Source organism: Tachypleus tridentatus, chromosome 5, assembly GCF_004210375.1.
Source record: "Tachypleus tridentatus isolate NWPU-2018 chromosome 5, ASM421037v1, whole genome shotgun sequence".
In the NCBI taxonomy this organism is placed as follows: domain Eukaryota; kingdom Metazoa; phylum Arthropoda; class Merostomata; order Xiphosura; family Limulidae; genus Tachypleus; species Tachypleus tridentatus.
Genome location: NC_134829.1, coordinates 51,661,852 through 51,687,384, shown reverse-complemented (window position 1 = coordinate 51,687,384; position 25,533 = coordinate 51,661,852). Strand labels below are relative to the sequence as shown.

General features: G+C 36.6%; 1 protein-coding gene across 1 annotated transcript in view; it reads right to left on the bottom strand.

Moving 5' to 3' along the window:
• The window catches only part of LOC143251165 (plexin-B-like), an 86,525-nt gene extending 61,249 nt beyond the window's left edge, over positions 1 to 25,276 (bottom strand). Inside the window, exons 1-7 of the mRNA XM_076502563.1 lie at positions 25,136 to 25,276; positions 16,290 to 17,574; position 16,232; positions 8,981 to 9,157; positions 4,611 to 4,739; positions 3,403 to 3,503; positions 754 to 895 (exon numbers count right to left, since the gene is read on the bottom strand). Of these exons, the coding sequence (XP_076358678.1) occupies positions 754 to 895; positions 3,403 to 3,503; positions 4,611 to 4,739; positions 8,981 to 9,157; position 16,232; positions 16,290 to 17,518 (1,779 nt within the window). The 5' untranslated portion in view covers positions 17,519 to 17,574; positions 25,136 to 25,276. The remainder of the gene's footprint in view (positions 1 to 753; positions 896 to 3,402; positions 3,504 to 4,610; positions 4,740 to 8,980; positions 9,158 to 16,231; positions 16,233 to 16,289; positions 17,575 to 25,135) is intronic.
• Positions 25,277 to 25,533: the final 257 nt, after the last annotated feature.

The following is a 25,533-nucleotide window of genomic DNA, read 5'->3' as shown; positions in this document are numbered from 1 at the left end:
CTTTGTGTGTGTGTATATATATATGTATATAAACTCTGCAGAACATTTTCTATGTTACACACTGATATCTACATGTGTGTATCCATATATGTATATAAACTTTGCAGGACAGTGTGCATGTTGTATACTCTATTGTTTCAAACAATAATGACAAAATGGTTGACACCTCACCTCAAATGGGCAAATTCACTTTTAAACAAAGTAGTGCTTGAACATAACCCTAACTTTAGGAGTTGAGATTTTAAACAACAAATATTGTTTTTTAACTGATGTGAAGCGATTAACTTGTTAACTTCTCAAAAGTCATGACAAAATGTTTAGGGCGCTTGATTCGCAAACTGAGGCTTGCGGGTGCGAATTCCCGTCACACCAAACTGCTTGCTCTTTTAGCCGCGAGGGCGTTATAATGTGCAGTAATCCTATTATCGTTGGTAAAAGAGTAGACGGCGGGTGGTGATGACCCTTACCTCTAACCTTATGTTGCTAAATTAAGAGCGACTTCATGTAGCTTTGCGCGAAATTCAAAATAAACAAATAACAGTCATAGTTAGTTCTAGTGTACCTGACCCTCCTGGGTATACAAATTTATGTACCCAAACACCTAGATATGGAGTTAGTGCTCGATCCTAAATATCAATTGCAGGAGTGAATGTGTTAAACTAAAGCTGCTTTTCTTGTCTGATGGTTAAAACGATAAAGTTAGTGTACAAGCTTATTCATTAACTGTCTGATACCGGTTGGTTAAAAATGTACCTCAACCATGGCATCCAAAGGAATCATGTCTGGATCTACAGACTGGACGTCTATACACTTTTGAGTCTCCATGGACAACCATCGAGTTGATTTATATCCGTAGGTCAAAGTGGCGTTTTGGCATTCCATCTTCACCGTACATCTGTACGTCAAGAAAACAACAACAACTGTATTTATATATTTGTGACAAAGCATCTAAGCCTTCCTGTTACTGTCTCTAACTCTGAAACACGAACCAGAGGGAAAACAGCCAATCAATAGTGACCTACCACCCAACTTTTATAAGAGAACCCTACTCCTAACCTAAATATTAACACATCTTGAAAAAGACACGCACGCGCTAGACGTTGATGCATGCGACTTCCTTGACCGCAGATTCAATAACTTTATGATACTTTAAACACATTTCAATTTACAAACGTTAAAAATTTTTGAGCAAATTTGGTGAAGTCGATAACGCAATGTTTTAAACATACTTATGAATTTTGAAGTATGTAATAGCAATGTCTTTTCAAGTACCCAGGACTTTCAGCTCATGGTCTACATTCAAAAAACGTGTTAATAATACCTGGAAATACACAGTTAGCAATTTAATGACTGACATAAAATTGGAGTCAGCAAAATTCGATCTCACACATTCACACTAATCTTTTGTTGTTGTTTATTTTTGTCTGTTTGTTTCTAATTAAAAAGAAAGCTACACAATGGGTTATCTCTTATCGGTCACAAATCCCAATCATATCCCACGACGATTTTGTCTAACTTCGAATATTCCCCCTTAACGAGAACAGTCACCCAAATTAAAGTGCTCGAGTTTTCTGTTGTTGTTTCATTACATATTTTTGTGCGTGTTCCTGTCGTTAACATTTATATCAGAAATTAAATAGTTCAGTTAGGGTCAAACCCACACGTATTATTATTAAAAACGTAACATTTTTGGTTTAATTATTTAACAAAAATATTTCAAATAACTCGCAAGATAAAATACAACCAATTATGGAATAGCTAACGTAGTCACATACTTCGTATTTTGTCACTCTAAAAACTGAACACGTGAAAACAACAGCTAATGGCCACAATCCATTTAGCAAGTTCGGTTTTATTCGCGTTACTGTCAGACTCAAATAGTCAAACATAATACGTGCTGACGAATCAGATAAAGATAGGGGTCTGAAAAGTACTATAACTATAGCGTGCAAGTGAATCTACAGATACTAGAAAAATATAAATTTAAGTGGACAATAAATGCTACAGATAAAACCTGACCTCATTCACTCATTGTCTTGCGATAAATTTAACTCGTTTTTAATACGAGTAATAAAACTATCACTAACTTTATTGTTGACTGTTCTAGAATTGTTGATACAATCACATTTCTCTCTTAAACAACTCATAACTTACATTTACGTGATATTTTTTTAGATTATAGCAATCCACTGAATGACTTTGAAAGTTAAATACTTATAACGAGATCACAGCTGCGTTATATTGTGTTTTTGTTGCTATAAAATTCTGGTCGAGACACAATAACGAACAAGCAATCGTAAGACTAGTACGACAAAAACAAATTCTCGTGAGAGCAAATGTAATAAAAAGATTAAATAAACATATCTTGTTTCGTTTTCTCTTCTAAGTTCGGCCAGGTGGGTTAAGGCGTTCGACTCGTAATCCGAGGGTCGCGGGTTCGAAGCCCGGTCGCACCAAACATGCTCGCCCTTTTAGCCGTGAGGGCGTTATAATGTAACGGTCAATCCCACTATTCGTTGGTAAAAGAGTGGCCCTGGAGTTGGCGGTGGGTGGTGATGACTAGCTGCCTTCCCTCTAGTCTAACACTGCTAAATTAAGGAGGGTTGGCGCAGACTACCCTCGAGTAGCTTTGCGCGAAATTCAAAAACAAATGAACTCTTCTAAGTTCAGATATATCTTTTGTTTCAATTTTTGTTTTTCTCTGTCTTGGGTAAACCATGAAAGTCACCATTAGAAATGATGTAACTTAACCCAAAGGTGTACGCCAAAACAAAATATATATATATCACCCTTTTAATATATCTTATTAGAAAATGATAGAGCGGAAGAAAAAGGTATAACCTTTTAACAATAAATCAAAGAAAGTGGTTAAACGGATTTTTTTGTAAGTACAGTTCGTGTGTTTAAAATTTTCATTCTAAGAGGTGCCTCATTCCCAAAATTTCGCGTTTCGATACCCATAGTGGGTACAGCACAAATTGTCCATTGTGTAGCTATACGCTTAACAGCAAACAATTATTTTTCCAATTTTAACTTTGTAAAAGAACACAACAAAAACAAAATATTTTTTGTATTTTAATTTCAAATAATTTCAAAAATAATTTATTTTTCCGAGTTTAACTTCGTAAACAAATACAACGGAAACAAAAAAATAGATTATTTTTCGTACTTTAGTTTCGTAAACGTCTACAATAAAAATACAAAATGGCTTATTTTTTATATTTCAGTTTCGTAAAACTAAAAATATAATGTGTGAACTAATATTTTTCTTAATTTGAGCAAATGATTAATTCGCCACACATTTTACACGGAAACAAGTTTTATTTTAATCGAACTTAAAACTAAGATTGTGATCAGTAAGAAGAAACCCTAATTATTTTAGTTTTTATCTTAATCACAAACCTTCTTTCCAAAGAACACCAGCCACAGTAGGGATTTCTGGACTCTAAACACCCTTCGCACGTGGTATACTGCTGACATCTGTCGATCACTACTTTACTCAACTATTTGTAAAAATAATAATTTGAGCAAATCATTTTTTTCTGTTCTTGTTGTTCAGATAATCGGACTTTATGTCGTTAAATAAAGAATTTTTAATATTAGAATAATACATAATGTTTTCTGATGTTTCGCATGATTTATATTGTAGAACAATAAAAGGTTCATTGATGATAATAATGTAATAGCATCAATTGCGTTAGTAAAACGTTCCGTTGATTTCATATCGTAATAATTCAGAACATAAACCACATTTCTCCCAAGTGTTTATTGTTGGTGTATCAACACAGGATGTCCGAAAAGTCTGGAACCATAGGTGATTTGCAGCTGGAAAGTCAAAGCATCGTTGAATGACACCTTTCTCAGGACATTTAATTTGCAGAGACATGATCCTCAGGAATAGGCCACAAATCTCCGGATCTGGCAACCACGAATTTCTTCTCTCTCTCTCTCTTTTGTTTTGCCTGGAACTACTCAAAGCACGTGTATACAAAGAAAAAAATTAGCACACCACACATCTGAGACATCGAATTTACGACGAGTGTCGGACCACTGAGAATGTGACGAATATGCTTTGCAGTGTGCAAAGAGACGATAAATACCGTCTGCAAACTTATTTCAATTTACAAAGACAGCATGGAGCAGATTATGTAAAATTGAAGTACCTATGGTCCCATTATTTTCAGACACCCTTTACATTACGTTTTGGTTCAATGTTAAGTATAACAATGAGCGCCGGATCACAACAATAACTTTCACTATTAGTCATCACTTTACAACAATAGGTTTTACGACAATAGCGTTAAACATATTACTGCCAATTCCTAACACGCAATAAATGGACTCACAAAACTAAACAGTCAATATTGTTAACAGAATTAACTGCCATTGTTTCTAAAACGTTGACTATTACATCATGTTTGCTTCATGACGACAATAGTGTGTTGTTGTATTGTTGTGTGTTTTTTGCCAAACCAACTGCTTCTTTAATTTTAATCACAACACAGTTTGACCTCTCTCACCTTATGGTGTACAATACTAAAATATTGTTAACACACATTTCTACATCAAATGAATTAGTCAAATAAAAAGTCATTTCTTTTATCAATTACCGTGTAAGGAGAAGCAATGTACAGAAACTTTTCGCTTGGATCCAGATGGATGTCTGAGAGGATTGGATGTCCTGGATCAATAAAAACCTCTTCAAATTCTTCTGCCATATCTTTGCTGCTGAGGAGCATCTAAAACAAGACGTATCACGTAAAGTGACGTCATATAATCAACACGTACGTAAAAATCAAACCAAATGACTCGCGTTATTTTGTTAGTAAAGTAACTACCTAACAAGCGTTAGAGAAGAAAGAATTTCAGTATCCTGTAACAAAGTTTGCACTTGTGCACGAAATTTTATCTTCAACGTCTAATATCTACTTTAAAATTTCACTCAAAATGCGCAAAAAATACAACATCAATAAAACAAAAGATCTGTTTGTTTGTTTATTTTATAGTAAAGCTACGTTGGGCTATCTGCTGTATATACCACGGGGAACCAAACCCTAGATATAAGCGTCTTAAGTAGAAATAAAACCACAATAACATTTCTACTATATGAGTTTACAATAGAAATGTTAGGCTGGTTTCATTTCTACTTTAGGAATTACAAAAAACATTTAAAGGTAACTAACTGCCTTCCCATAATTGGCTGCACACAGTGAAAGGCAGTAGGAACTGCACTCAACTCCATACCCTTAATTAATTTTCCGGGACCCGGCATGGCCAAGCGTGTTAAGGTGTGCGACTCGTAATCAGAGGGTCGCGAGTTCGCATCCCCGTCGCGCCAAACATGCTCGCCCTTTCAGCCGTGGGTGCGTTATAATGTGACGGTCAATCCCACTATTCATTGGTAAAGAGTGGTCCAAGAGTTGGCGGTGGGTGGTGATGACCAGCTGCCTTCCCTCTTGTCTTACACTACTAAATTAGTGACGGCTAGCGCAGATAGCCCTCGTGTAGCTTTGCGCGAAATTCAAAAACAAACAAACAAACAATTAATTTTCCATGACTACTGACTAGCATAATATGAACGTTTGGATTTTTATTTCACTAATGGGATATTCTCAACACATTCGAAAGCTATTACCACAGACATTATCGGTTATTACTTTAAAGGTGACAACTTGGATTGACAGTGGATTCTTTACTAAAATTTTCTTATTGCTTGATGTATGTTAAGTCCATTATTGTTTTATATTATACTACAACTAGTTCTGATTTTAACCGTCTATTAAAAATTAATTTAATTAATACTATTGAAGATATTTATTTCATTTTATATATATATGTGTGACTTTCAACTACTTATAAACTTTTGTTATTGTTAATTTAAAAGAAATAAATAAACCATATATGCATAAAATACCGGTTTCACATTATCAGTTTCAACGACAAATTTTTTAAATAAGGCCTACTTAACAGTGCAAAATTTCCCACATTTTTAGCCTTAAAGATTTATGTTTTAAACTTCCTCTATTGGTTAAAGTGTGTAATATTTAACGTTGTTATAAATTTATGAATAAAAAATGTTCATAGAAAAATATGTTATTTTTTCCTCAAGTACACCACAATGGAAATATATGAAAAAAAAAGGACTTCTAAAGTAACACATTTCCACGATACATTTATTAATGTGTTTTTACAAATAATGAGCTATTATTTGTATTTTTGATATGAAATTTACGTGTCATAAAATTTTTACTTCTTCTGCATACTGTATATTTCTTACAATAAATACAAAATAATACACAATTAACATTACATGAATTATAACTAAATATAAAACTTTACAAAAACTATCTTCTCTCCAGTAGAGCCTCTAATAATATATATTTCCTTTACGTAATATAACCTTTCCCACATACACAACAACTTGTTTTATTACATGAAAAACACCTGCTTAGTTTTCTCTAGTTCATTTCTTTGATTTAAGATATCAAATAAATGTTTGGATTGTCTTCGTTATAATATGATTTGTTTATTTTCAACCTTAGTTTGTGGAATTTTATCCGAGATTCTTAATACTTTTTTTTTTATCGAAATTATTATTATTAATTTAACTCCAGGATAATGCGTTATAAAATAAACAATTTGTTCTTTATTATATGGGCCCGGCATGGCCAGGTGGGTTAAGGAGTTCGACTTCGACTCTGAGGGTCGCGGTTCGAATCCCAAACATGTTCGCCCTTTCATCCGTGGGAGCGTTATAATGTGACGGTCAATCCCACTATTCATTGGTAAAAGAGTATCCCAAGTGTTGGCGGTGGATGGTGATGTCTAGCTGCTTTCCTCTAGTCTTACACTACTAAATTATAGATAGCTAGCGCAGATAGCCCTCGAGTAGCTTTGCGTGAAATTCAAACACAAACCAACATCTTCATTTATATTATTATCACTGTCTTTTGTAATCCTAACTAACTTGAAACCTCCCTCTATTGCACTTTCTAGTTTTAATTCTATTAGTGTTTGTTGTTGAACTTCCGGGTTAGAAACAATAGAAAAAATAATTTGAGCTAGGTAAAGTGGGATATTTATTTTAGAATGTATATATCACTCACTTTGATCGACCATAAGCTACTTAAATATATGTAAGAAATGCAGTCGTACGGTGTGTTTGTTTGTTTTGAATTTCGCGCAAAGTTATTCGAGGGCTATCTGCGCTAGCCGTCCCTAATTTAGCAGTGTAAGACTAGTCATCACCACCCACCGCCAACTCTTGGGCTGTTCTTTTACCAACGAGTAGTGGGATTGACCGTCACAGTATAACGCCCCACGGCTGAAAGGGCGAGCATGTTTGGTGCGACGGGGATTCGAACCCTCAGATTACGAGTCGAATGCCTTAACGTACCTGGCCATGCCGAGCCTGTACGGTGGGTATTAATGTGTGTAGACAATTTTATAAACGGTGATTTTTCACTGATAGTTCCAACAGTCTGTTTCGTTAAGCCTTAAGTAAAAGTACTAATTAAATCGCCCAAAAAATGCATTTCATTGCAGTACATGCACCAACCAGTTATATTAGGGTTAGTACAAGACTTATATAGCGATTGTTCTTGTGTTTACATATTAGTGTTTTATTAAAGGTCAGAGGAAAGGTTGTTCATTGTCTTTCTATACCAAGAACTTGTTTCTAAGTGTAATATGCATGATTATTATAAAAAGAGAGAGAAAAACACAGTTAAAATTATTACACCAAAACAAAGCTCTGTCTTCATGACGACCAGAGTTTCACCTTAGGTATACAGATAATCATACGTTTTATCCGGGAATGTTTGGTCACGGTAGAGGGCGTTTCAAAGTGGGTGTTCCTTCATTATTAATCCTCTTATTAAGCCTATCCCTAACCGAAGTCCTTGCAAGCATCATTTGCTCTGGATAGTCTTCACTGATTTTTGCAATGCCCTGAACATTGTATTACTGATCCTCGCAATTATATATATATATATACAAGTATGACAAATATTACTATACCACAGATAAATTCTAGTTAACGTATTCGGAACTACAGTAAACAGCAACACTTCTCCCGCCCCAGTAGCTCAGCGATAAACTTTATGAGGACCAGGGTTTACAATAATAAAATTCAATGTTATATCCAAGCGTTGAGTATAATGCAGACAATCCAGTGTTTCAACTTACGATAAAACAAATGAACAGCGACAAAAACCAATTAATAATTTCACTTCTTACAAAAGATGGACCCTTGGTGTGTGTTTTCTGATGCTAGAAGTGGCCCAATACTGTAAAACTAAGGACTCTTGCTGGGTGTTTTCTAATGCTAGAAATTACCCTGTACTGTAAAATTAAGGATTCTTACTGGGTGTTTTCTGGCACTAGAAGTTGCCACTCAAAGTAAAATTAAGGATTCTTGCTGGGTGTTTTCTGGCACTAGAAGTAACTTTTCAAAGTAAAATTAAGGACTCTTGCTGGGTGTCTTCTGGCACTAGAAGTGGCCATTCAAAGTAAAAGTAAGAATTCTTGCTGGGTGTTTTTTTTTGCATTATAAGTGAGCTTGTACTGTAAAATTAAGGATTCTTACTGGGTGTTTTCTGGCACTAGAAGTTGCCACTCAAAGTAAAATTAAGGGCTCTTGCTGGGTGTCTTCTGGCACTAGAAGTGGCCATTCAAAGTAAAAGTAAGAATTCTTGCTGGGTGTTTTTTTGCATTATAAGTGAGCTTGTACTGTAAAATTAACTATTCTTGGTATGTATCATCTTGAAGTATAAGTAGTCTTGAACGATAAAATTAGGGACTTCTGGTCAGTATTTTCTATCACTAGAACTGGTTGATGTTTTCTGGAACTAGATGTTTTTTTAAATATGTCTTTATTGAATAATTGGTACAAGTGTGAAATACTTAGCATAAAATTACTTTTCCACACTGTTTTAGAGCCGGAATGATTTACTGAAACTATACTGATTTCCTTTATCACCTTTTTCAAACGACCATCATCTGTTCCCACAAAGGCTAACGTGTGCTCAGCTGTTGTTGTGGTGGTTACTGCTTTATAAGTGACGTTTCTGTCTTCAATGGCAGCAAACACAGTCAGAGGAATCGACCCGTTGATCTTAAGGGGTTCCCCACAAAAGTCGAAGACGTTACCCCCTTCCTGCAAAATGAAGTTAAATTATAAACATTTCGGTGTTCATAAATTAAACCATTCTTTTCTGGTTAAATATTGCAATTAATGCAAATGTTTATAAAATAATAGGTATAGTGGTTAGTTATACAACTGGACATCTTGTTCTGGTCTGAAAAAGAACAATTCGTTTTTACAAAGTACCAAAGTGTACTGTCAGGAACCTTGTGGTTCTTAGTAACTTAGTTCCCATGTGGTAGTTGGTTCAACAGCTACTTTTACATACACTACCGGACGTGAAGCAATAGAAGAGAGAGTTGTTAGTCAATGTCCTGATAAAAAGTAGTTCTATCATTGTCCTGAATGACCAAAAGGAGAGCTCTTATGTAGCATAATTTATTCAGTCGTTGACCATTGAACACCTATGATTTAATTTCTTAAAGAAATCTTTTTAAATGGATGAGAAAAAATGTCCCACAGCAATTCTAAAAATGTTCTTATCACAATTCTGAAATCAAGGTTTTTTAATAACTTGAAACAACACATGCACTAACTGTTAATAAAATATTCAGATACAAGCCCAATCACTCTCTTTAGAATGGTTTTATTGATTATCTATTGGCAAACACTTCACAAGACAGGCGACAGCACCAATCACAGTTAATTTGTTTACCAGCTTGCTTCCAGGTGGCTCTCATCATTCCACAATATCACGAGAAATGGATAAGATTCTAGAACGAATAGATTCTATTTGAAATTAAACTAAAGATCATTTTGTTACAATTAAAAGGTATTGACGGGATGACTTGCTCTTTATTTAACCATTTTCCACTGAAATTTCATGAAACTAACAATAAGACACTATTAGGAAATATCATACGCACAATCTGGACACAAACTGCCTAACCCTTGACTGTTAGGAAATACAAAAGTCATCACGCGAAAAGGGTAGACAGAGAAAAATTAGATATATCAAGGAGAGAAAGGTCATACATATACATGACAAAAGTCACTTCCTAGTTGGGTAAGTGTAGTTTCCACAGACAAAAGTCACTTCCTAGTTGGGTAAGTGTAGTTTCCATATACAAAGGTCACTTCCCAGTTGGGTAAGTGTAGTTTGCACAGACAAAGATCACTTCCAAGTTGGGTAAGTGTAGCACAGACAAAGATCACTTCCAAGTTGGGTAAGTGTAGTTTGCACAGACAAAGGTCACTTCCCAGTTGGGTAAGTTTAGTTTGCACAAAATAAAAGTAATTTATATTTACATTAAAATAAATGCTTCAAACTCTATACAAGTTTAATTGTCACCATCTTTCAACGAAAATTTTCGTAAATTACTGAATTTAAAAGTCAGGAAACACAGTTCTTCCACTTTACATAGTGATACACAACAATAAATGTATATTATCAATACTTCACTGTAATCTGAGGGTCGCGGGTTCGAATCCCTGTGGAACCAAAAATGCTTGCTCTTTTAGCCCTGGGGGCATTATAATGTGGCAGTCAATCCCTCGTGTAGCTTTTCGCGAAATTCAAAACAAACTAAACCAACTATAGGCTCCTCGTAATTTACCGTTAAAGGCCCAGTGATTGAAACATCGTTTCTGTTCTAAACTCAGATATTTCTTAATGTAAATTGTAACAAAATATACTAGATTATTATATACTAATCAGAAAATAAACTCAAAATGAAACTAAAAGATGACCTTTGTTATTGTCCACCCTTAACACCTTTATTTCTTAGCCTCAAGCAACACCCTTTTCTCCACCCATTTCGAACACTTTCTCTGCTGGCGTCAAGCAACACCTTTCTCGTCAATCCTGAACACCTTTCTTTGTCACCATGTTTGCTTATAGTAAACCCACATAGGGTTATTCGCCGAGTACACCGAGGGGAATCCAGCTCCTGATTTTAGCGTTGTAAATCCGTTGACTTACCACATAATTTGAAGCAGTGTTGTTATATCTTAGACGAAGATTTCAAATACTGTGTGTTGAGGTCATTGACAGCTACACGATAAAGGTCAGCTCTGGTTTATTTAACAGTAGTGGTAGGTTTATTGTATGGCACTTTTTAAATTAGTGACAGAACGTAGGTTGTTATGATTTATTGTACTGACATCCAATATCGTAGTCATTACATACAGAACATACTAAATATCTGACATATCTCTGGGAACACAAATCACCATGGTGACATCGTGTTCTTCATAAAAACATTGTGTCATTATTATTTTACAAACTTCACAATAGTATTGTTAACACCAAAAATATACTTGTTCAATACCATTGTAGGTTTTCATTTCTTCTCTTTCAACATGGCCCTTTATTCTTTGTACCACAGTTGCATTAGTTATCACACTGTTTAATCACATGACAGCATAAGTGAAACATTTATATAGAAATGACTTATATAGATATGACAATCACATCTATACATTTTGAAAGTATTTCAGCATGTGTAATATTTTAGAAGTCTTAACTTAAATGTATATAGTCATGTAAGAGTAAAGATCTAATGATCTGTACCATGGAGAACCGTCTGTTTAATGTTTAGTTAAATATTTCAAGTATATGACACGTTTTGTATAATTTCTGGAACAAGGAAACTTTCATTAGTTATATTTCACTTACGTTAATTTATTCGATATGACTAATAGAAATGCTAGAAACCTATAACAAATATATGACATGGGAATTATTACATTGCACTGTAAATCAGTATTATATAAACTAAGGTGTTTTCATAAATGGCATATCAGTAGATCTTAGATGCTTTGTTAATATGTGGCTTTGCTTACATATGTTAATGATATTACACTGATTCATCACGTAACATGAGTTTGTTGTATCAAATATACTCTTAAAAAAAAAGAAACGCAAAAGGCAAAATTTGAGACAAATTATTAACAAGTTTATTCCGAGTAGTTCTGTATGACATGTGTGAAACTTTGCACATTCACTGCTGAACATCCAAAGTCTGCAAAGGCGAAGTCCACGCTCACTAGGTGAAGTTTAACGTCACTCAACGTCAATAACGAGTATGACCCCCGTGAGCATCAATAACTGCTTGGCATCTCCTGCCCATGGAAGCGATAAGATGACGAATCACATCCTGTGAAATGGCTGTCCATTCAGCCTGCAAAGGTGCTGCAAGCTGAGGTAGAGTCTGCGGTTGAGGTTGTCGCCGTCGCAGACGTCGGTCCAACTCGTCCCAAAGATGTTGGAAGGGGTTTAAATCTGGTGATCTGGAGGGCCAGAGAAGAACGTTGATGCTGTGGTGTCTCAAGAAGACAGTGGTGAGTCGGGCTGTGTGAGGGCGGGCGTTGTCATGTTGAAAAACGTCGTTGACGTTCACCATGATGGGTTGCACATGGGGCCTAAGAATCTCGTCGACGTATCGTTGAGCCTAAGATTCCCTCGAATGTGCAAGAGGTCTGTTCTGGCAATGTAGGCGATGGCAGCCCACATCATGACGCTGCCACCACCAAATCTGTCAATTTTCTGCACACAGTTTGCTGCAAAATGTTCACCTCGGCGACGGTAAACACGGGTCTTTCCATCCTGCCTACGAGGCATAAAACGTGATTCATCGCTGAACCAAACATGCCTCCATCGTCGATGAGGCCATACCCGAAGTGCCCGAGTCCACTGCTGCCGTGCTTGACGATGTTGCTGGGTGAAGATGACGCGTCTGACTGGACGTCGAGGTCGGATTCCTGCATCTCGTAGACGGTTGCGTACGGTCTGATCGGAAATCCTACGCAGCCCTGGTATGGTTGAGGCAATAGACGTCGCAGTGGTAGTCCTATCCCGAAGGTGACGTAACCGGATGTTGCGATCTTGTGCGGGCGTGGTCGCACGAGGTCTGCCAGATCGTGGACGGTCACGAGTTTATCCATGTTGTTGGTGACGATTCCATAGCCTTGTGATGGTGCTTGGATGGACATTCACAGCTCTGGTAACATCTGATCGAGATTCGCCTGCTTCCAAGCGACCGATGGCGTTGTTGCGTTGTGCTTCAGTCAGTCTTGGCGTAACTGTATTGCGTGTCGGTGGCTTAACACTGAGCTATGGAAATCGAGAACCCGTCACTTTTATAGGGATTTTGCACATGTTGCACTTGCAGAACATGCAGATCTCTCAAACAAATTTATTGGACACGAATGCGTTTGGCGAAAAATCCGATGTTTTCCTCAGTTTTCAAAGTGCACAACTTTTATTGTCATTTTGGTCTGACAATCAGTGTCTTAACACGTGTAACATCACATACTCTGAGCTTGTAACGTTATTACATATATTTCTCTTTAAAATAACAAAAACTATCCCTTTTGCGTTTCTTTTTCTGAAGAGTATATAAATTGAGATTTAAAAAAGAATTGATAGTAATGAAACTCAATTTATCATAACACACTAAGGTAGACCCGTACAGATGAGTATTTCATGTTTTTATGAGCAGAATCTTTGTGTATTTTAAAGTTTTGTTAGTAAGTGTTTCAAAGCATGTTATAACTAAGTCCGAGATTTTACCTACTAAAGATACGATATGTGATGAGATTCGAGTTTCGTGTGAAGAAATTCACATAATACTGATTTATAATTTAGACATTTAATTATCTATCTATGTTCTGTTAATGAAGTATAATTTTATGTGAGGAAATACTTCTTTTGTATTTATCTAAAAATATTCACTTGATTTTTGACAAAAGGTTTTACCACGACTGTTTTATCTTTCGGTATTTTTCATTTTTGAAAAATGTATTTTATGCTTTGTTAAACAAACAGGTTTAGAAAGAGTAATGTAGATATAATTTGTTTTTGCACCGATATTTAGGTAAAAAAGATAATACGAGTTATGTTACGTCAGTTTTGAAAGAGTACGTTTTCTTACATTGAAACGTAAATGAACAAACATGATTGGACATTTGTTAATATTTAAGTAAAAATTAGCCTAATGTGTCCGAACTTGTGTCGCGGGTTCGAAACATGCTCGCCTTTTCATGCGTGGGGAGTGTTATATTGTGACGGTCACTACCACTATTCGTTGGTAAAAGAGTAGCCCAAAAGTTGGCGGTGGGAGGTGATGACTAGCTGCCTTCCCTTAGTCTTACACTTACAAATTAGGGACGGCTAGCGTAGACAGCCCTAGCGTAGCTTTGCGCGAAATTCAAAACAAACCAAAACCAAAGTTGTAAACGAATTTATCTAAATCACCTGGAAATAACACACTGTTACCAGTCAAACGGCCCGGCATGGCCAGGTGGTTTAAGGTGTTTGATTGATAATCCGAGGGTCGCGGGTTCGGATCCCCGTCGTACCAAACATATCGCCCTTTCAGCCATGGGGGCGTTATATGTGATGGTCAATCCCACTATTCGTTGGTAAAAGAGTAGCCCAAGAGTTGGCGATGGCTGGTGATGACTAGTTGCCTTCCCTCTTGTTTTACACTGCTAAATTAGGGACGACTAGTGCCGGCAGCCCTTGAGTAGCTTTGCGCGAAATTCAAAACAAACAAATGAACCAATCAAATATATAATGTGTTGTACTGTATAATGAAAGAAATCTCATACATTTCGCATATTCATGTAATTTTAGGTTTAAGTAAATACCATAAATAGTAAAATTAGAACTGAATCAATCATAGTTTGTTTGTTTGTTTTTTTAATTTCGCACAAAGCTACTCGAGGGCTATCTGTGCTAGCCGTCCCTAATTTAGCAGTGTAAGATTAGAGGGAAGGCAGCTAGTCATCACCACCCACCGCCAACTCTTAAGCTACTCTTTTACCAACGAATAGTAGGATTGACCGTCACATTATAACGCCCCCACGGCTGAAAGGGCGAGCATGTTTGGCGCGACGGGGACGCGAACCCGCGACCCTCAGATTACGAGTCGCACGCCTTAATGCGCTCGGCCATGCCGGGCCTATAGTTTGTAAAATAATAATGACACAATGTTTTTATGAAGAACACGATGTCACCATGGTGATTTGTGTTCCCAAAGATATGACAGATATTTAGTATGTTCTGTATGTAATGACTATGATATTGGATGTCAGTACAATAAATCATAACAACCTACGTTCTGTCACTAATTTAAAAAGTGCCATACAATAAACCTACCACTACTGTTAAATAAACCAGAGCTGACCTTTATCGTGTAGCTGTCAATGACCTTAACACACAGTATTTGAAATCTTCGTCTAAGATATAACAACACTGATTCAAATTATGCGCCAGTTTCGAAGCATTTTAACATAAACTACATAAAACAATAATTAGACGTCAGTGTATAACGAAATCCTGTGCATTGTCATGCGCAAGTAGATATTAAAAGGTATAACTGAATAGATCCGTCATTTTGAAAATTTTTCTAAACCAATTGACAAGTCTTAATATCTGACCTTATGTCAGGCACAATATACAATAATTTACACTAACTAGAATGTCCCGTCAAATACTGAAAAATATATTTAGTGTTCTGTATCACAATGTAAAATTGAAGAACTGTGTTTACTGACTTTCAAATTCAGTAATATACAAAATTTTTAGTTAAAAGATGGTGAGTGTTAAATATGTAAACTTTGAAGCATTTGTTTTTTAATATTAACTATACTGTATATGCGTAGACAATGTGTTATAAATTACTTTCATTTTATGCAAAATAGACTTGGCCAACTAGGAAGTGTCCTTTGTCATGTATACGTATGACCTTTCTGTTCTTCTAACTATCTTATTTTCTTCTGTCTTCCCTTCCCATGTGACAACTTTTGTATTTCCGAACAGAAAAATTAAATACAGAACTAATGAATCAGTGTTTTAAATCTTCCCGCCTCGAGATATTTTGTTACATCTCGTGTGCATCATTGTCTTTGACGTCATGTTCGTCTGTCATGGCGGCCTAGCAACGTGCCCTCTTTCATGACATTATTTCATGAAGCCAGTGTCCTCTGGTTCCACTTCGTGGATCTACTACGTAATCGTCTGTGGCATTCCACCGTCATATTTACCCGTCATGGGAACCTAGCAACGCTCACTACTCGGATGGTATCACTGTCTTTACCCATTCCCTCCCTTATTGCTTGAGGTCAATACGCATTTATCACCCTCTACCGTCTTGTCTTACAAGTGACGCATTAACTACTAATGCATGAACATGCTTACCCTAATCCTGGACAATCCTTTATGCTCCCGGCGATGTAATCCATATTGCGAGTGACCACACTTCCATTATAACACAAGTGAATGTTTTCAGTGAACTTTTGCTCTATCTCTGCCAGCGAGAAAGCACACATGGCTGACATCCGGGCAGGTTGAAAAGTGTGGTCAGTAGCACCTTTACTAAACACGCCGACTAAAACATCACTTCCTGTAGGGATCTGACACTTATTTGCCAAGTTGGAGCCTGCAGCAACAATACTTGCATCCTGAAGTATATTGTAATCGGTACCATCTTTACTAACACACTGCAACGTTACTTCTGTGTAAGTGTTATAACCAGCATCGGACGCACACACACGCGCCAGACGCGTGACGTATCCCCATTCCTCCAGCGCCCTCAAGTGAGATTTTCTTTGAACAGTACAAAAGTAAACAAAATCTCCAGAGCAGAACCCATAGATGTAATTAACGAGATAGTAATCCCTAAGGTGTGAACTAATGTCAACTCGAGAAATAGTGGAAAAAGACTTTTCAATGATCCCAAAAGGTTTGTCTGGTCCGTCAGCCAGGCTACGACTAGTAATAGCAGGAACCATATCTCTGTATGGCCCTAATCGACTGTTGGTGGCTCCTACGTAAAGGACTCGTGAAATATTGTCAAGATAAGGAGCTGTACCTATGAAGGCGTAAGTGGAAGAACTTCCATCATTAGCAGCTACAGGAACTGGAACTAGATCTTCATAATGTGATACGTTTATCAACTGATGACGTCGACACGCCCCCTGGTGAGCACTCCCACAAACTATTAGCATACTATTTTTATCATCTATGACTAGAATTTTATTGAAGTTAGCCATGTACGTCTTCTCCTGATTACGACAGTAGATTGGGGAACACTGGACGCTGTCCAGTACAGGTCCCGTTTGAACTTTAGCTTCCATGATTAAGGAATTGTTGAACTGATATATCCAGTTCGTGGCTCCTAAATACACGCGGCCAGAATGGAAGTCCACCGCGATGTGAGTAAAGTTGACAGTTCTGTTAAATGTTCTGTAGACTTTATAGATACTGCTGTCTCTCGAAACTTCAGCTTTGCACCACAAACACAACAGCAGATACAACACCTCCAGAACATAAAACACACCACACCCCCAGTAACTTCGTATCCTCACTCCGCTGTGCGTTACTTTGACCATACGAGAGAGGGCGCCCTCACGCCACGAGTCTGACATTGCGAGGGACTGTGGATGAAATCTCAGATGTCAGTAGAAGTTTCTCCCGGCCAAATCTAAGAGACAAAACGATTTTATTGATACGAAAATCTAAACAGTATTGGAACTTGAAGAACAACAACCATACAAGTACACTGGTTCTTAAATCTCAGCAGTAAAACTAGAATATTAATAGTATTACACAACAAAACATTTATTTGTTTAAGACTCATAACGTAGGTAAATTAATATGTCGAATTATAAACGATTTTTGTCTACGTTAAAATACTTTTATTAAGAGCTTTCTGTCCTTTTACCGGAACTTGTAACGGACAACAATGCACTGTTAGACCACTTACCTTGTTGCTAAGACAGTCTTTCTAAGTGATTACGTTAAAATACACATTAACACTAAAAACTTCTTATTATCGGAATTCTTTCTTAATGTTCTTATTTAACATATATATAAATCACAGATGATTTCTGTGTTTTGCGTTAATCACAGGATAAAATATAATTTACAATAGTAATGGAAACACTCATATTAAATCCGTTTAAACATAACGCTAAAGGCTTGCGTCATCATTTTGTTATCATCTCGTACTAACGAGACCTTTTTTTTTACCCACTTGGCGCTTTAGGCTTCCGTAAGACTAACTTCGTGCTAGTCAAGCATATTTTTACCTTCAAGCTCATAGGTTTTACTGAAGAATGGAAAATAATGACCCACCGTGATATGAGTAACTGAATGCACGTGTTCTGGGTGAGGTATTCTATATTGATAATTGCGACTGTTTTTGTTTTTTTTTTCTTTTCCTAGCTGATTTCTCCATTTGTCTAATTTATCGGTAGTTAACAAAACTCAAACAGATGAAATTATAATAAATATATAATTAATGCATACATTTTTAGTGATTTTACAAAGATATTTACAACAGTGAAAACTGTTCAAGTCACTACAATATATATAAACGCTTTACTGTCTAACGTGTCAAAAACAAAATTTTTGTAACAAGAAGTATTTTTATATTAACTCAGTGGTTCTTATCCTGGGTTCAATCGAATCCCAGGAGTTCGGTGAATCAGTCTCAGGAGTTCGGCGGAGGTAAAGATACACACATTGTGTGTGTGTGTGTGTGTGTCCATTACGTTCGCACCACTCGTATGATTCGTGACGTCATGCTCCACTTGGCCATCATTGGCTGCGGCTGATCACGTCACATCAATTGGCCTTAATGTCTGTGCTGCAAGGAACTTCGTGCGCTTAGCAGTCGACTTGTGACTGTAGTAATTGTGATTTTTTTCTTAATCTTTCAATCCCTTCATACTAACTATGTCAAGCAAAAACAGAAAGTGGTCGGACGAATACGTGCAATATGGATTCACGTGTATAACGGAACATGATGGGAGTCAGCGTCCTCAATGCATGATTTGCAATGCCAAGTTGAGCAATTCTAGTCTAGCACCGGCAAAGCTAAGAGAACACTCCCTAAAGCTGCATGGAGATGGGAAATACAAGAACACAACGTTTGCTGAATTCAAGGTAAAGAGAGCCAGGTTCGATGAAAAGGCTACTTTACCTGTTTTGTACCCATCGACAAACCGATCCTCACAGCATCGTACGAAGTTGCATATTTGATCGAAAAGCAGGGCAAACCACGCCATTGGTGAAGCACTCGTAAAACCAGCTGCGTTGAAGATGGCGAATATCATGCTGAGAAAAGCTGCTGAAAATAAGTTATCCCAAATTCCTCTTTCAAATGACACCATCAGCAGCAGAATAGATGGCATGAGCGATGACACCTTAGCTCAAGTAGTTGCAGATCTGATTTCAAGACCAGCAACATTCAGCCTTCAACTCGACGAAACCACCGACGTTTCCAATCTAAGCCAACTTGTTGTATTCGTGAGCTATGTGAAGAACGACAAGATGAAAGAAGATTTTTTTTATTTTGTAAGTCTCTTACAACAACAACCAAGGCAGCCGACGTGAAGAAATTGTGGATAACTTCTTCAGAGACAACGATCTTTCGTGGGATATGGTTTCTACAGTTTGTTGGGACGGAGCTCCAGTCATGCTGGGACGAAACTCTGGTTTTGGTGCGCTGGTGAAAGCCGATGCACCACACATCATTGTAACGCACTGTGTTCTGCACAGGCATGCGTTGGCAACAAAATCCTTGCCTTCAAAACTGGCAGAAGTATTAAAAATTGTAGTAAAATGTGTGAACTTTGTGTGAAATAGTGCCCTGAAGCACCGCATCTTCAAAGAGCTGTGTAATGAAATGGGCTCTGAATTCGAGGTACTTCTGTATCATTCTAACGTTCGGTGGTTATCCCAAAGAAAGGTGTTGAATCGTGTTTTTGCCATACGTGTGGAATTAGCTCTATTTTTGCGAGATCACCAACATTGTCATGCAGATTGCTTCGAAAAATCTGAGTTCATTCTCATTTTGGCGTACATGGCCGATATCTTCAATGGTCTCAATCATCTCAATCAACAGATGCAGGGAGGTGAAGTCAACATCATCGAAGAGAAAGAAAACCTGAAGGTTTTTCAAACAAAGCTACCGTTATGGAAACGATGAACAGAAAATGATAACTTCACAAACTTTCTCCTGATGGACGACTGTGTAAGTAAGATCGAAGATGTGTTTGAAATCGGAGACATTTCTGTACCCGGGGAACTGAAGGAAGCAATTGCCATCCTCGCAAAGTCTCTCGACAGATACTTCCCACCAGAGAGTCACATCCAGCATGGGTGAGACAGCCATTCACGTTTAGTATTGCGACAGCAGATGTCAATGATGAATACCTCGACGAAATCATTGAACTTCAGCAGAGCCAAATTCAACAGCAACTTTTTAGAACAACAATACTCTCAACGTTTTGGTGTCACCAAATCGTAGCGTACCCTCTTAATACTAAGAAAGACCTTAAGATACTAACACCATTTGTTACAACGTATCTTTGCGAGCAATCCTTTACGTGAATGGTAGACATAAAAACGAAGAAAAGGAACAGACTTTGTTGCGAAAATGATATGAGAGTGGCACTTGCCAAGGTGAAGCCGCGCATTTCTAAACTTGTCTCTGAAAGGCAACAGCAAAAGTCACATTGATTTGTAGTAAATATTCATTGAGTTTTGTTTTTGTGTGAAATTAATGTTTTGTTGGTTTTGTTCTTTGAACACAGTTATATTGTGTGCAAGTGATGCATGGTTCATTTTGTGCACTAATAAAATATCTACTTATGTTTTGAATTTGAAAAAAAATAATATTTTATTTTTCCAATTACGAAGGGTTCAGTGAATGCAAGTACGAAACTTCTGGGGTTCAGTACCTCCAACAAGGTTAAAAACCACTGGTCTGGTTCAGTACGTCCAACAAGGTTAAGAACGACTGGTCTGGTTCAGTACGTCCAACAAGGTTAAGAACCACTGGTCTGGTTCAGTACGTCCAACAAGGTTAAGAACCACTGGTCTGGTACAGTACCTCCAACAAGGTTAAGAACCACTGTGTTAACTCAAAGCTACAAAAGCTTTAAATCGAAATTTATAAATTGGCGGTGGGTGGTATTGACTGTCTGTTTTCCCTTTGGAATATTAAATCTAAATCAACAACGGTTAGCAAAAGATATCTCTCAAGTCGCTTCAGATGAACTTTCAAAAACAAAAATAAACACTGTGTTAAATGAGCGGTCCGGCATGGCCAGGTGGTTAAGGCACTTGACTCGTAATCCGAGGGTCGCGGGTTCGCATCCCTGTCGCGCCAAACATGCTCGCCCTTTCAGCCGTGGAGGCGTTATAATGTGACGGTCAATCCCACTATTTGTTGGTAAAAGAGTAGCTCAAGAGTTGGCGGTGGGTGGAGATGACTAGCTGCTTTCCCTCTAGTCTTACACTGATAAATTAGAAACGGCTAGCGTAGATAGCTCTCGAATAACTTTGTGCGAAATTAAAAACAAACCATTGTGTTAAATGGAACAGTCGGAACGATGGGTCATACAGCCAATCTACTGATTGTTTTCACATTGTCAATCGTTACAATCAGCATGTAACTACAGTTAATCTCCTGATCTGTTCACACTGTTAAATGAAACTGTTGGTATGCAGATAAAAGTCAATTTTCTAATCGTTTTACACCATTAAACGGAAATGTTGTTGATGTTGAAGGGTGAGCATAGAATGTACAATCCTGTATGGGTAATTTTCTGTGGATTTCTGTTTAGAATTGTGTATCACTAGAACTGAGACTCGGCACATGAAACAAAACAAAACAAAAACTCAACATATCAAATAAACACAGCCACAACACTATGTTCACCTGATAAAATTAACGATGAAGTCAACAAAATAAAACAACACTTCATCAACATCAACAAATTTCCTAAAACAAAACGTGGAAAAAAATGTAGTCGCACACCTAGATCAACAACAAACAAACAATAGTAAATCCCAAAATACAACGCTCTACAAAACCTTATACTGCTGCATACCATATGTTCCGAACATCAGCGAAAAAATAATAAACATATGGAAAAAACTAACAACAAAACACAACATTCCAGTAAACACCAAATTTATTCTAAAACCAGGTACAAAACTAAAGTCCATACTATGTAAAAACTACACTGACAAACACAACACCAATATAATTTATAAAATACAATAAAATACAACAACTGTCACGACTTCTATATTGGAGAAACAAGCAGAAAAATGGAAACTAAAATATAAAAAAAACACATAAAAACACCTTCACACATTTTTGAACACAGCAAATCAAATAAACACAACATAACCATAAAAAACACCGAAATATTAAGTAGGGAAACAAATATAAACAAACGCAAAATCAATGAAGCCCTACTTATACAGCAACTAAAACCAAAATTAAACCAATATAAAGTAACACTTTAATACCCTATACTAATTAATAACCTAACATCTATCTGCATCGCCCCCTACAATCCCGTACCCGTTTATCCTCTCGTCCCTAAGACATGTGTCCGTCAACGGTCACATTCGAACTCTCTTCTTATTAACCTGAAGATGATCTCGGAAGGTCAAAACGTTGTTCTCTCCTTATTTATAAAAGTATTAATACCCATAAAAACCGTTCTAATATACATTTATATTTCAAATGGGTTTCTCGTCATCAAGTAATCATCTGACTGTTTCGCACTATTCTGTCATTACTTCCAAAATGTTTCTAATAAAAAACAAAAAGCCAAAGTAGAGAAGTTGTTAGTTTGTATAATACGAAAAAAAAAATCAAATAATTAGAGATATCACCATCAACTTCAATAAAAGGTACATTTGTTTTTAAGTAAAAGAAACACACATAAAATACTTTTCATTATGTCTTCGGTTCCGTTTAAGAAAAAAGTTTAATAGTAGGAAACTGGTTGAGTTTAGTGACCTTATGAAATATCTCTGTTGGGAAAGTGCAAATAGAACGTCTTAATATGTTCAGAATTTTGCATCTAGAACATATGTAGGAGTTAAATATAATTGATCAGTGCAGAGCAGGGAACGTGAATCGAAAGATGCAAAACTAAAACAAAGTATGGTAATCACATTGTTACTACACAGTTAACAGTGACCCAGAGAATGTAAAAACAAAATCAAAGAAGCTCTTAGTTATACATTATAGACCATTATAATCCCTCAGTAAGTAAACATTCCATAAGCTAGTCTAAGTAAACCTTCAAATGATGAAAACATTTCACACGCTAACTTTCTAAACTACTGAATGAAAACATTATACAAACTATAATTTGCAATAACACTCGATGAAAATATTCTATACTTTATAATTTTCTAAAACAATCAACAAAAACATTCTTCAAGCTACGATTTTGTAAATACTCGACGAAAACATTCTACAAGCTACGAGGGTCGCATTCCCGTCCCGCCAAACATGCTCGCCCTTTCAGCCGTGGAAACGTTATTATGTGATGGTCAATCCCACTATTCGTTGGTAAAAGAGTAGCCCAAGAGTTGGCGGTGGGTGGTGATGACTAGCTGCCTTCCCTCTAGTCTTACACTGCTAAATTAGGGACGGCTAGCACAGATAGTCCTCGAGTAGCTTTGTGCGAAATTCAAAAACAAACAAACATTCTACAAGTTATAATTTTGTAAATACTCAATGAAAACATTCTACAAGCTATTTTATGTAAATCTTCAGTTAAACAATTTCTTCGACATTTTTAACCTGATCAGGTTTACACACAGTTCCAAATTACACTATAGCATATGACTCCCAGCAGAAGTAGCGGCCAATGTGTTTTTGTTTTTTTTTATCTCTCTCCTCTGCAAATATTTTGTGATTAACAAGTGGATCAGAAAAAGCTAACGACTGGAATATAAATTAATATAATTAAGGTAGTTTTGCTCTTTCACTAATAAAATGAACCAGAAGTCTATAAAGTTGGATACGTTGTCCGGAAAAGTTAAAACAAAATACCACAATCTTGTAACAGTAACAGTATAATATAATCTCGTAAGTATAACAATATAAACGCCTGCAGTTATAACAGCATAATATAATATTCCAAATCGAAACGTACAATGTAATATTAAAAACATAACAACATAATAAGATCTTGAAGTTATGACACGTCAATATACTCCTGAAATTATAGCGGAATATCATACTCCTGAAATTACATCTGCATAATATAGTCTTGAAAGTACAACAACGTAACGCGGTGTTAAAATGTTTATTGTTTTTTATTGCAAAGCTACACAAGAAATACCTGAGCATCGTCTTCCCTAACTTCCTCCCGACACGAATAAACAAACATAAACCGATGTATTAGTCATGTAATGGGTTAACACTGTACTTGCCTCTTAACGGTACGCAACAGTTTAAGGAAACAGCGAGCCGGTTCCTGATATGAAAAACGTTAAGAAACGTTGGATTACAGGTAAGGCAACTAGTCAACAAGCACCCGCCGCCAACTCTTGTCTGACCGAATACTGGAGTTTAACGAATACACTACAGTGCGAAGTACGTTTGTTCAGCAACTGGATGCGAACTAAGAATCTCTGATTTACAGTCTGGATACATTACAAGTTACGCCCGAACCTCCATTCGACAATATTATCCTGTTAAATACGTGTTTATACTATGTTTTAATAAGTAACAAACAATAGCATGTTGTCCTGCGTCATCCAACGCGTATTGTCTGTCGACTGAATTTAACATGGAAAATATGTTTCAGATTACAAACGATGAATTCAACATGTTTCGCATTCTAAATGTATGACAGTTGAATTAAACATGCATTTATTTAGATTAATGGCGACTGATAGAACCTCCGTTATATTGAAATATTAAAATTTATAAACCTGAAGAAAAGAAACACATTAAAGATATATTGTTGAATTATTCTATTTTATATTAACAAGGAAAATCACAATAATTCACCTTTACAAACCAGTTATTTATCTCGCAAGTTTTACTTTTTGAACCTGAAATAACCAAGTTAGTCTTAGATTAAGTTAACTCAAACTATGGCGTCCATATCGCCACGTATCAAACAACTGTGAGCTATTAAAGAATTTAAGAAACAAAACAAAAAACTTATGCACAAACTGCATGACGTAAATACGGTAGTAGAGCTAATTACCATCCCAAGCACGTTTAACTGTAGCGGTAGAGAAATATCCAGGGAGACGAAACGACGCCGGCCAGACACCGCGATTGCCGGAAACCTAACGTCCTCATACGCCAATTTCTGAACATGGAATGAAACTGAAGCGCGCGAAACACTTGTAAACGTTGTAAAGCGTTAGAACACTGGCTTGAAGTAATCAGGTTATTCCTTGTGTTGCTGCGCCATCTTCCAGAGGAAACCAGTAGAACTGCTTCTCTTTATTTCTTTTATTTTTAATCATTCGTTCTCTTTATAATATGTGTTCAATTTTGATTTGAATCCAGCTGTCCGTAATGTCGACTCTAGAAGTATTTTCTTTCCATCTCTTTTGTTAATTTCAATTTTGAAAACCAATTTTCATCGCTAATTCC